Here is a 12,347-nt window from a genome sequence, read left to right as displayed (position 1 = left end):
TTAATTTCACAAGTTGAATTTTACATATTAGATATAAATGACAATACTTATTAGGTAGGTAAAGAACGTGTAAGACGGAGGTTATATGTAAAGTCTGGCATCAGTTTAGTCCCTGATTGGTAACAGATTTTTTATGTGACGTGTGAATTCGTGGATTTTTTATATTTTTTGTCAATCAACACCATTTTTAAACAATTTTAAATGTATACTTCATTGTTGCGATAGTCACTGATTAGCGTCATGGTCAGTGGAACCGTCAGAACCGAAGAAAGATTGCATAATAAGTTAAGAAACATTGGCTGTACTCTGGGAAAAAGGGCACTAGCAATCTATACTAATATATAAATCTACAGTGGTTTTTACGGATGTTCCGTTATAACTACTGAACCATGCATCCGATTGACTTGAAACTTGGTATCCATGTAGAAATACTTAATGGATATGCTAATATTTATATGAGTGTTGGACTCCCTGCATCAGTTGCGGGGGCGTTAATGATGAGAATCTTTGTGGGGGTGAGAAATAATAATGTTAATTTTAAATGTCCAACGAAGCGGACGGGTACAGCTAGTATTCTAATATAATTACATTAATCATAACTGTAGATTGGATGATCTGATAATGTATTAACATTTATTTGTAGGTCACAAAAACGACTAAATACGAAGTAAACGACGCTATAAAAATACTTAATACATAATATTTCTTGTAGATAAAGCTGATATTAGAGCAACACACGCTTTATTTCTTGTTAAAATCCATAATGCATGTTATATACAGAGTTCACGTGTGGGCTGATGATCAATATAGCCATCGTTTGAAGTCGTCGTGGCCTAAAGGATAAGACGTCCGGTGCATTCGTGTCGAGCGATACAACGGTGTTCGAATCCCGCAGGTGGACACCAATTTTTCTATTGAAATACGTACTTAACAAATGTTCACGATTGACTTCCACAGTGAAGGAATAACATTGTGTAATAAAAATCAACCCCACAAAATTATAATTTGCGTCATGACTGGTGGTAGAACCTCTTGTGAGTCCGCACGGGTAGGTACCACCACCACCGTTTCTGCCGTGAAGCAGTAATGCGTTTCGGTTTGAAGGGTGGGGCAGCCGTTGTAACTATACGGAGACCTTAGAACTGATATCTCAAGGTGGGTAGCGGCATTTACGTTGTAGACGTTTATGGGCTCCAGTAACCACTTAACACCAGATTGGCTATGAGCTCGTCCACCCATCTATGCAATAAATAAATAAAAATCCGATCGTGTAATATTCTCCTTCCTCATTCACATTCCTTCTTCCTCGGGTAACAATTTTACCATAATCAAGATCACAGACTTAACTGATACCAGATTTCACGTGTTATCTAAGGGAACTTTGTCAAATTGGAAACTATAACTGTTTCAGTTATATATTTATATAAAAGAAATATTTCGACATAAACGGAAACAATGTTTAATTGCTACGCGTCATAATGTTTCAGTTATAATTAGGGATCATTAATCGAAAGGTTCCCTTACGCCCGTTATATTAAAAACATTTATCAGAATATTTTTTACGTAACTTATTCGATAGTAAAAATTAAATGGTCAATACCATTTCAAAGGTATATTTTTTTTAGAATATAACAATAATAGATTTTTATCAACCTAAATACACGACAGTGACAATGCAACATTTAATAAATTCTTCTTAAATCATAAATAAATACGTGTAGACAAGAAGAAATCTATGTTCACTAAGAATTTAATTTATATACTCAAATTAGCTCTTAACGAAAACAGAACCAAACACTTTATTAAGAATCCACACACGTTTTGATATTTTCGATAATATTTACAGTGGGAACTCCCACTAAACCATAACAATTGGTTTATTATGGAATAGTTTTCGCCATGTTTACAACAGTTGACACTTTTTTTTTTAAATCCATAAAGTGGTGTGTGCTTTTTGACATATAGTGTGCATCTATTGTTACTTGAACGTTTTAAATTATTTTTTCTATATGTTTTGCTATCTTCTTGAGTATAAACAATTCATTATTTATAAATAATATTAATTTCATTTTAGGTTTGGAAACTTACAACGCTGCGCTTATATATTACTTCAAACATACATGATATTATGGAATGTACACTAATATAATATTTTCTAGGAAATACAGATAAAATATGCCTCGAAATTAGGTATTTTGATAAATATCAGGTGTAAGTTAAGTCATTGTTGCATTGCAAATAATGTACAATTGCAGTTTTTTTTTTGTAGTGTTTTTTCATTTGCCGACACAATTACGCCGCAGCGTAATATATGCTGACACAGACTCCACTTCTATTTTAGCATTGATGTACTTATCGTCTAGGTGTAAATAAACAAATGGTCTTTGAACAAATATTTGAGAACATTTACGGTAGCTTAATTACACTGATGTCGCGATCATATTTCATAGGTATTCCGTTGTGAACAAAATAATGTTAACATAGCTCACGGTGTAAGCGTGATGATGGTCGTCAGTTAGCACGCGCAGTTGTCGCGCGAGGAGGGCGGCGCGGCGAGCGGGCGGCCCGGGGACGCGGGCTTGTGCTGGACGCCCGACTCCGCCGCGTTCAAGTCCAGCCGGCCATCTTGTATGCTCTGGTATATTTTTTTGGCGGTCTCCAAAAATGCTTCCTCGACATTCTGCCCTCTGAAATCCGACATTAATGCAACGATTAAAGGAGAGAACAAACAGCAAAAATGAGGTCGAAATTACAGTAGCATTGCATGATGACAGATGATTAAAATCTGTACAATAATATTGTTCTTGGGAAATTATTAATTAATCACTTTTTTGTAGTGAACATTTTAACTTCAAAATAAAAATGATTGTGGTGAAGTATCTTACATAATATCAAGGACTGTTGTCTGTTGTTGAATGTGTTTTTTTTATTCCTTAGGTGGATGAGTTCACAGCCCATCTGGTGTTAAGTGGTTACTGGAGCCCATAGACATCTACGACGTAAATGCGTCACCCACCTTGAAATATCAGTTCTAAGATCTCAGTATAGTTACAACGGCTGCCCCACCTTTTAAACCGAAACGCATTACTGCTTCACGGCCGAGATAGGCAGGGTGGTGGTACCTACCCGCGCGGACTCACATGAGGTCCTACCACCAGTTTCTAATTATACGACCACCACTGAATGTGTAAACCAGTAAAATAAGAATTTATACTTAAATGTGGTGGATACAAGACCTTTTCAGAAATTATAGGCGATTATTACTATATATTTACCTTATGTATTTAACTTATCTTAAACTTACGTTTTAGCACTTGCTTCAACAAACATCAAGCCATTTTCATCAGCAAATTGTTTAGCTTCCTCATAAGTAACATCTCTTTGGGCATCTAAATCGGATTTATTGCCAATTAAAAATATCACAGTGCTAGGATTAGTCAGATTACGAGTATCTGTCAGCCAGCTGCTAAGGTGATTATATGTGGATCTGAAATTAAAGCATTTTCTCAAATTTTTGTAAACATTTTGCACAATTATTGATAAAGTCAGCTAATTGATTTGGAAAATGACATCTATTATTAACATTTGTAATTAAGTAAACATGCAGCGAAAATGAATTACGTATCTATACTATTATTATAAAGCTGAAGAGTTTGTTTGTTTGAACGCGCTAATCTCAGGAACTACTGGTCCGATTTGAAAAATTCTTTCAGTGTTAGATAGCCCGTTTATCGAGGAAGGCTATAGGTTCTATAACATCACCCTAAGACCAATGCAAACGAAGCACCATTAAAGAATGTTTCAAAATCGGGTTTTTTCCCTTTTGAGAGCTTCCACTGCGTGCGTTGCGGAAACGATTAAAGTTTCGCTAAAATAATGTATTCGAGAATTGTTCCCCTTTAAAAGATCTAAAAAAAGGTCCGCGACAGCATGTTTATATGTTAAGGTTGGCTCTCTATAACGTTTTTTATGCTAACCAAATTTGTCTAAAATAAAGCATTATTTGTGAATGCGTTTTTATAAAGATACAAGACACCCTCAAAAAACACCTCTATCCTTGAAATAAATTAAAAGCATAGATTACGCACGTTAGAATATTTCTAAATAAAAATTTACAGTATTGTCACTAATATATAAAATTCTCGTGTCATGGGATGCGTAATTGAACTCCTCCGAAACGGCTCGACCGATTTTCGTGAATCTTAGCATCCATATCGGCCAGGTTTGAGAATCAAACAACATCTATTTTTCATCCCCCTAAATGTTAAGGGTCCACCCCAAAATTTTTATTTTTATTTTTTAGATTATACGTAAACGAAGAGGCGGGTAAAATTTAGCATTATGCCAAACTATTCCACGCGGACGAAGTCGCGGGCAAAAGCTAGTATATTTATAAAGGGTTGGAATACCTTCTTGTTATGTCATAAACCATAAGAGCTCCAGCTGCACCTCTGTAGTAAGATCGAGTGACAGCACGAAACCTTTCTTGTCCAGCTGTATCCCAAATCTGTAGCTTGATTTTTTGTCCAGCAACTTCGATTATACGCGTTCCAAACTCAACACCAATAGTGTGAGGACAATCAGCCATGACTGTAAACAGGTATGTAATAAATATTATAACATTTTTTTCATACCAAAATAAATGCATCATCTGATGTTTGACTATGTTGGGCATAGCGTTACCACAATAGAAAATTCATTGGTGTTTTTCATAAATGTGTTATAAAATAAGTTAGTTAAGTGAGAAACATGGGTTAACTATTATTCTATTGTGATAAAAAAAATCTGCTATAAATAATAGTTTGTTGTGCTCATAGACTTTTTTTTTATTGCCCGTATAGGCAGACGAGCATTCGGCCCACCTGATGGTGAGTGGTTACCGTCGCCCATGGACTTCAGCAATGCCAAGCCGCTGCCTAAAATTACTATAATAAATGAATAGCATCATAAATGATGCTGTTAATTATTGATAAATTTATAAATTTACATAAGCATATTATTGCTATCCTGCTTATTCCTCCCAATAAGTAGTCATATTTTCCAGTTTTGCAAGATGTACTAGATGTTCTACAATAAAATGAGAATTTTAATTTTTGAATAATGATGGATAGTGCTTCATGTATTGTAATGTCTATAGATTCCTGTAATAATAACATAGGGTAGGCTGCTACAATATAATACTGTGAAGAACTCAAGTGAACAACTCATCCATCCATCTCAAAAATATGAAAAAATGATTGGGTATTTTAACCCTTTGAGGTTCAGAGTCCACAAGTATTAGACATATAGTTTAGTGTTACGTTAGTCTTGGGACCACGGGCTAAAGTGCAGGAAAACATGTTATACAATTAACAAATGCAATGGTGCAAGTAAGTACTAACATTTTTTATCAGTGAATTGATGCAAGAGGCATGATTTACCAACTCCCATATCTCCAATTATAATATACTTAAATATGTATGAGTAGTTATAGGGTCCTGAAGTCATCTTGAATAACTGAAACAAAATATTTGTATAGATTGACTTTTGTATTTGATAGGTTTTTTTAAATTCCAAATTAACTATTCTTAATCCTTAACCGAGTCTTGTATCATTTAGGACTAATATTTTTCTCATTGAACCTCGATATTCTAAAATTGTAATGAATAGTTTCCAGAGCTGATATGGGAATAATATAGTACATAAACATGTACAATAAACAATGGTTAGACTACTTTTATTTGAAGAATATAAAGAAAACAGTGCATCTGTTGAATAGCAGTATTATTGTGTCAGTTGATCTATAATTCTGTAATAAATTACCAAAATCCATATTAATTTTAAATTTTTTAATTTTATATTATTTAATTATTTTTATTTTTATTGTCTTTAAAAACATATTTTTGAAATATTCTACTTTTGTAGTCTTTTTCACCAATGCATGTACTTCAGTATCACCTTTGGTTTGTTTAGTAGTAATTGCCTTAGGCCTTTAAATCCACCCCTACCAACGAGTGTGTTATATGTGTGTAGTTATAATAAACATAAACGGTAAAATTATTTTTGAAGCTGCTTTTTACTTTAATAAATGCTGAAACTTAAACTTAGTTTTAGTTTAATTTAGTGAGTTATTTTATATTTTCGTTTTTTTATTAACATAATATTCAAATAACTGGTATTGATATGTTAATTTTATGTCATTCCAACACAGCTTTGGAAATACTTTTAAGAAAAAAATACTGAAAAAAATATGTAACAAATTCTAAGTTCATTTTATTTTCAATCTTCTGTGTTATTTTGTTATCTGGGAATATCAACCGTCCACATAGGGCCTCAAAGGACCATAACAATTGCTTTGTAGTAATTGCCTTCTAATAGAGCTAAAGAGCTATAGGATATAATAATAGTACTCTGATAAAAGAACACAGACAATTAACTTAAACAGTAATAACAAATATTCAATTTAAAATAAATATTATGAGACCTTATTTAATGTTGATATAATGTTGATGAATGTTGATATAAACCTTTAAAGTTGATATAATATGATGTATTATACTCAATTTGGAAAACCATTTTCAACATGTACTAAGTGGGTATTAAATTTAATCTAAAATTGTTGATTCAAAAATTAATTCCAATTTCCTTAGTCATGGAGAGATGAGATTGTACTATTTTAGGTCACAAAGTCAATTGTTATATTATGATTTCAAATATCTTAATTTAAATGGTTGACTTTAACAATGAGATCCATTGTCTTACAATGACAGTGTAATTGCAATCAACAAACAGATAGAGCTAAAAAATTAATTACCATACCTACAATGTCTAAAACAAATAATATCTATTTTACTAATAGGCAAACAGACCACACACTTATTATTTTTGACATTTACATGTTTTTACACATATATGTAATAGCAAAGTTTTGATTTTTTTGGATTAAAATTTAATTTGAATACATAATGTTTTCAATACTCACCAGTTAGTATTTTTCACAAAATGTTAATTGTAGGCGTAGAATATTGTTGCTAATGAATATATTCTAGCTTCGGATCTGCAATATTTTTCACATTTTAACAATCAAATCAAATCATATCATAAGTCGGCATAGTTTAAAAATCACATCAATGCAAAAATAATTGTTTTATATACAGTGTATGTGTCACAAAGAAAAAGAATTGAGTCGTAAATAAATGTACGTCTATCACAGAACAAGCAATGAAATCGATGTGAAAAGTACAGGTATGAGTCACTCACTACATTGGGGATAAATCTTTTTGTAATTGAAATTATTCCTTTCTGATATGAACTCCATAATTGTATTTAATCTTCGAACGGAATGTAACGATACCTACCTACTAATAGTATAATTTAATTGTGGTGTTGAAATTTGCAAGTGAAACAATGTCGTGCTGTCTAATTTTTGTTGCATAAAATATAATTTATCGAGATATTAGGATATTAAAACCAACGAGTTATCTTACGCAGCAATTTGAATTTCTAGTTTATGATGGCTTCAATAATAAAGTCATTTAACTATATCCAGCTGAATATAAACTGCAGTTGTTATTATGAGTAGTACCTACCTGCTAGAGATGTGCAGCACCTGAGTGAGTGATATAAAAGATACATATCACTTACACCGATAAAATGTATCACTAACACACAATCCCTGTTTTCCAATTACAGCACAAGAGCGCATTATGCGGCATAATGCTCAACGATAATATAAACAAAATTTCGATCAATGCCAACTTAAAGAAAAAACACTTGTCAATTTTATATATATATATATATACACAAACTATAATTTAAAATATATATATTTACACAACAACACACAATCAAATGTAAATATATATATATATAGTCAAACTTGGGTAAGTGAGAACTGGATAAGTGAGAAAACTATAAGTGAGAATAATAACCAGGACCCGTCATTTTAAGCTCCCAAAACCTCTATTAGCGAGAAACAGAAACCTCTGTAAGAGAGAGTCGTTTCTCCCTCATGGACCTCCGTAAGTGAAACTGCTACGTATCTATACTTCTATAAGCGACAGTCGAGCTTTATTTCTTTATATTGTTTAGGAGGAGCAAATGACAAAACAAATTATAAATTTAACATCTGCTATTTTATGACTCATTCTTAACTTTCGTGGAGCTTCCTACCATTGTTTTCTCGTCAATATTGAACCTATTCTGTTTCGTTGAACTAAATAACCTTGTTATTTTATCGCAATCTTTTCGAATGGACACGTGTCCCTGTGTACCGTCCTGTTTGTCGGACTTACTCAGTTTATCGTTAATCAATTGCGAAGGAAAGCTTTGTTCTGCATCATGTCAAAACGGAAAATTAAAGTACTGTCATTAAGTGATAAACTTAAAATAGTGAATGCGTTTGAATCCGGAAAATCGCGAAATGAAATTCAGAGGGTGCATAAGCGAGAAACTTGGGTTAGTGAGAAATCTCTATAAGCGAGAATGAGATTGTGCTCCCTTGAACTCTCGCTTATCCAGGTTTGATTGTATATACATTTTTACAATTGTTGTTTAAATTTTATTTAAGAGTTCAATTAGAAGATTTATTGGTAAGTTTTGTTTTTCTTGAATTTTGCTCTTTATGGAGCCGCCTGATGACCTTGGGGGCGGAGAAGTTCCTGGGGTCGGTTATAATATAACAATCTCCAATGAAGAATCTCGAATGGAAACCGACGGATCTGTAAAATCTAGCTGTGGTGCTTGGAAACGTAGAGCCACTGTCAATAAACATTGTTGCTTTATGTGCAATAAAAAGAGACGAAATCGGAAACGACATGAGGGCAAAGAATTAAAACAAAATGAATGTAATTGCATTCCATTATTTAATAATAATACCAATATCCAAACTAGTACTGCTCCCGTGTTCACTGACTCGCAACTAAATTCGTTCAATCAATACAAAAAACCTGAATCTGTAGCTCGATTAATTTATCAGGCAAGTGATGCAGCACCATGTGTTGTTCATGTGCAAAGAATACAGCAGAGAAGCGCGGGAAACTCGATTGCAGACGTACGCGTTTTTCGACTTTTATATAATTTTATTTTATTTTTTTTATTTGGATCAGTAGTTTAGTGCCGTTTGATCTATATTTGTTTTTTTAAGTTTTATTTGTTTAAATTTTATTTAAGAGTACTGAATTAGGAGTTTTATTGGTAAGTTTTTTTTTTCTTAACTTTTGCTCCTTATGGAGCCGCCTGGGGGCGGAGATGTCCCTGGGGTCGGTTATAATGTAACAATCTCAAATGAGGAATCTGGAACGGAAACCGATGGATCTGTAAAATCTAACAGTGGTGCTCGAAAACGTAGAGCCACTGTCAATAAGCATTGCTCTAATTGCAATAAAAAAAGACGAAATCGGAAACGAAATGAGGGCAAAGAATTGAAACAAAACGAATGTGATTGCATACCTTTGTTTAATAATAACACTAGCACCCAAAGTAGTACTCCTCCCCAGTTCACTGACTCGCAACTGAATTCCAATCAGTCCAATCAGTACAAAAAATCTGAATCGGTAGCTCGATTAACTTATCAGGCAAGTGATGCAGCACCATATGTTGTTCATGTGCAAAGAATACAGCAAACTCCTAATGACAATGTTACTGTTGATCCTATTGCTTTTGGTCGTTTTTTAAAAAGGAATTCTATCCACAACATTGTTAACGGAGGGTGAATGAAGTTAGCCCCTCAAAAAAAATTTTTTTTCCTGTTTTCTACTTATTTTCTATTAATTCGTTTGTTCATCATTTGTTCTTGATTGTTCACTGTTAATAATTGTTTGTTCCCCATTTATTTATTTAAAAAAAAATATTAAAAATATATCTAAAAGTTAGCCCCTCGATTGCAATTTTTAATAGTTTTTCGTCCTTAATTACTCGTAAATATTCATTTTCGATTGTTCTTATATAAAATACGTCTGTTCTCTTTCGAAATTACTCATTTTTTGTTTAATTAATTGTATTAGTTGAATAAATGTATACAAAATATGTGTACTGCGCATGCCATAAGTGTATAATCTATGGCGCATGCGTCAACTTTAATGCCTAAACTTTCTACGCGGTTTTAATCGTGAAAAAAAAACAATTATAAATCCTGAAGGATCAATTAATTGGTATACAGTTTAATTAAAAAATAAATAAATAAAATAATGAGCATTCGCGTAAAGTTAGCCCAAATACATTTTTTCCATCCTCCTATATACCTATCGCTATGAAGGTATAAAAAAGATAGGTTAAGAGTTCACATAGGTAATATAAACAAATAAGTAAATATGTTCATTATTTATCTTTCAAGAGATAATGTAGGTATACATTATAATAACATTTTGACACAGTCGAAATTATATTCCTAACATTAGTAAAATAACATTTTAATATTTTTTTTATAGGTTATGTATTGAAATTGTTGGAAAATTATTTCATGTTTTAGCTGGAAAACTACATGGAGAATTATATGCAATACAAGATAATGAGCTCCATTAAATGAATTCGAATGAAACCAAACTGTTTACCATCCAAATTCGATTGTCGGGCAGATAGAAAACGAAAATTCACTCATAGTGAACCTCGGCCTGCATTTGTGAAACGGCAAAGACTCACTATTATCAAGGAAATTGAAGAGACGACTAAAAATGAGATGTGTCGTATTATTATACCTTTGCCATCTTGTAGTCAAGGTAGGTGTAACTGTCAATAATTAGTTACACTCACAGATCTCCTAATCAAATAACAATATCAGAAAAAATGAGAATAGTTAGTTAGTTAGTGGAAGTAGCCAAAATGGGCAAGTGGATCTCAGTTCCTATTACATAAGGTACTAGGAAGTTTGTGAAAATGAAAATTTATCACAGTGTAATATCACTTACTTACTTTAACAGTGAAGGAAAACATTGTGATGAAACCTGCACACGTAAATGTTCTTAGGATTTTCTTAGGTGTGTAATCCACCAACCAGCACTAGGCCAGCGTGGTGGACTAAGGCCTAAAAACCCTCTCAATGGTAGTGAAGGCCAGTGTCCAGCAAGGGGATATATTATATGGGCTGATGATGATGACTAGGAAGTTAAATACTACTACTACTACTACGACAGTACACATATAATCCTATATATTTACAAACTATACGTTTGTTGGAAATTGCTAACATTATTTCATATTTTCAGATGTCCAGCCACTTGAAAATAGGTGTAGTAATGACAAAGCTATCCAAGTAGCTCCAGCACAGGAACACAAAGGCAAGGCAAGTGTGTATTGCCACATCACCCCTTAATATATCTGAAGCAAGTATAAGTAAACAATCAGAACCAGCAAAAAAAAAAACTGTTGTTCCTGAGGACAAATTTGACAGTGATGAGTCAAATGCACCAGCAACAGAAGGATCAACTGTTGACTATGGGTTATAGAAGAAGAAGATTATATCATATTTATTTAAATTAATATTAATGAATATTAATTTAAATTATCGTGCAAAATTCGTGGTCAAAACATATGTGTATTTTATAAATAAATATTCATTCTCAGTATTATTGTTGTTTTAATCATCGATTGAAAAATTGGTTCTTAATGAATTTAGTTGGAGCTAAATGCTGCTTGGAGCTTAATACTTTCGAATAACATAAACACGTGACTTTAAGCATAAACATATTTTTTAGGTAAATACTTTATTTAGCTTTGCTGGATTTATCCAAGATTTCGACATACCAAAATTTCATACAGGAACGACAGATAGATAGCTATCTGATTGAATACCCTTGTAGAATTGAGCTTCGAAGAAAAGTTTATTCTTATTCTTTATTAGACTTTATTCTAGTTGCAGTGTCGGTTAGAGAAGCTGTGCAAGCTTCTCTAACCGATACTGCATGGAATAAATAGTCATTATAATTATAAAATATATTTCTGTTTACATACCATACAATTTTCATAGTTCAAATATGAATTTGGATTGATATGAATTTATTTCGATTATCAAAATAATTTGTATTAAACATTTATATTTCCTCAAAATTTCTATTTTTATAATAATGACTGTGACCACCCCATAAATCACAAAATTAAAAATATTAAAGATAACTTATTTTTAAATCATATATTAAAAATTATAAACAGATCGCGAATTAAAATATTATATTATGCCTATCATTCTTAAATAATTCAGTAATGAATTTTCGCATCGCCGCGCCGTATATAATTAATATGAATAATAGGGTATTGCCCACTGTGCTAAAAAAAACAAATTATGTTTTTTTGATAGATCTACAAACAAGCAAGTGAGTAATGCTATGTTTCCATAAATAAAAAGGCAAAAAAAAAATAAAGAAAGATATTATGCA

General features: G+C 32.4%; 1 protein-coding gene and 1 long non-coding RNA gene across 5 annotated transcripts; one reads left to right on the top strand and one right to left on the bottom strand.

Annotated features, from left to right (window-relative positions):
* Nucleotides 1–1,401: 1,401 nt before the first annotated feature.
* LOC101742404 (ras-related protein Rab-14) lies at nucleotides 1,402–7,851 on the bottom strand. Of its 4 annotated transcripts, none has more exons than XM_004929237.5 (6): nucleotides 7,569–7,851; nucleotides 6,962–7,036; nucleotides 5,382–5,496; nucleotides 4,410–4,590; nucleotides 3,305–3,487; nucleotides 1,402–2,687 (listed from the first exon to the last, which is right to left on the bottom strand). In XM_004929237.5, exons 3-6 carry the CDS (start codon nucleotides 5,485–5,487, stop codon nucleotides 2,516–2,518), a joined length of 642 nt encoding a protein of 213 aa, XP_004929294.1. In that variant the 5' UTR covers nucleotides 5,488–5,496; nucleotides 6,962–7,036; nucleotides 7,569–7,851; the 3' UTR covers nucleotides 1,402–2,515. The 4 variants fall into 4 exon arrangements, with proteins under 4 accessions (XP_004929294.1, XP_012548491.1, XP_004929295.1 ...); XM_012693037.4 differs by having other exon boundaries at nucleotides 7,467–7,594; XM_004929238.4 differs by having other exon boundaries at nucleotides 7,338–7,586.
* Nucleotides 7,852–7,924: 73 nt separating this feature from the next.
* On the top strand, nucleotides 7,925–11,540 carry LOC134198769 (uncharacterized). Its single transcript, XR_009972955.1, has 2 exons — nucleotides 7,925–10,694; nucleotides 11,181–11,540. It is a non-coding gene; the product is annotated as an uncharacterized LOC134198769 (long non-coding RNA).
* The last annotated feature ends 807 nt before the right edge of the window (nucleotides 11,541–12,347 follow it).

The sequence above is a fragment of the Bombyx mori genome, chromosome 4 (genome assembly GCF_030269925.1).
Source record: "Bombyx mori chromosome 4, ASM3026992v2".
Lineage (NCBI taxonomy): Eukaryota > Metazoa > Arthropoda > Insecta > Lepidoptera > Bombycidae > Bombyx > Bombyx mori.
Note: the sequence above shows the minus strand (reverse complement) of the source record. Positions and strands in the feature narration are given on the sequence as shown.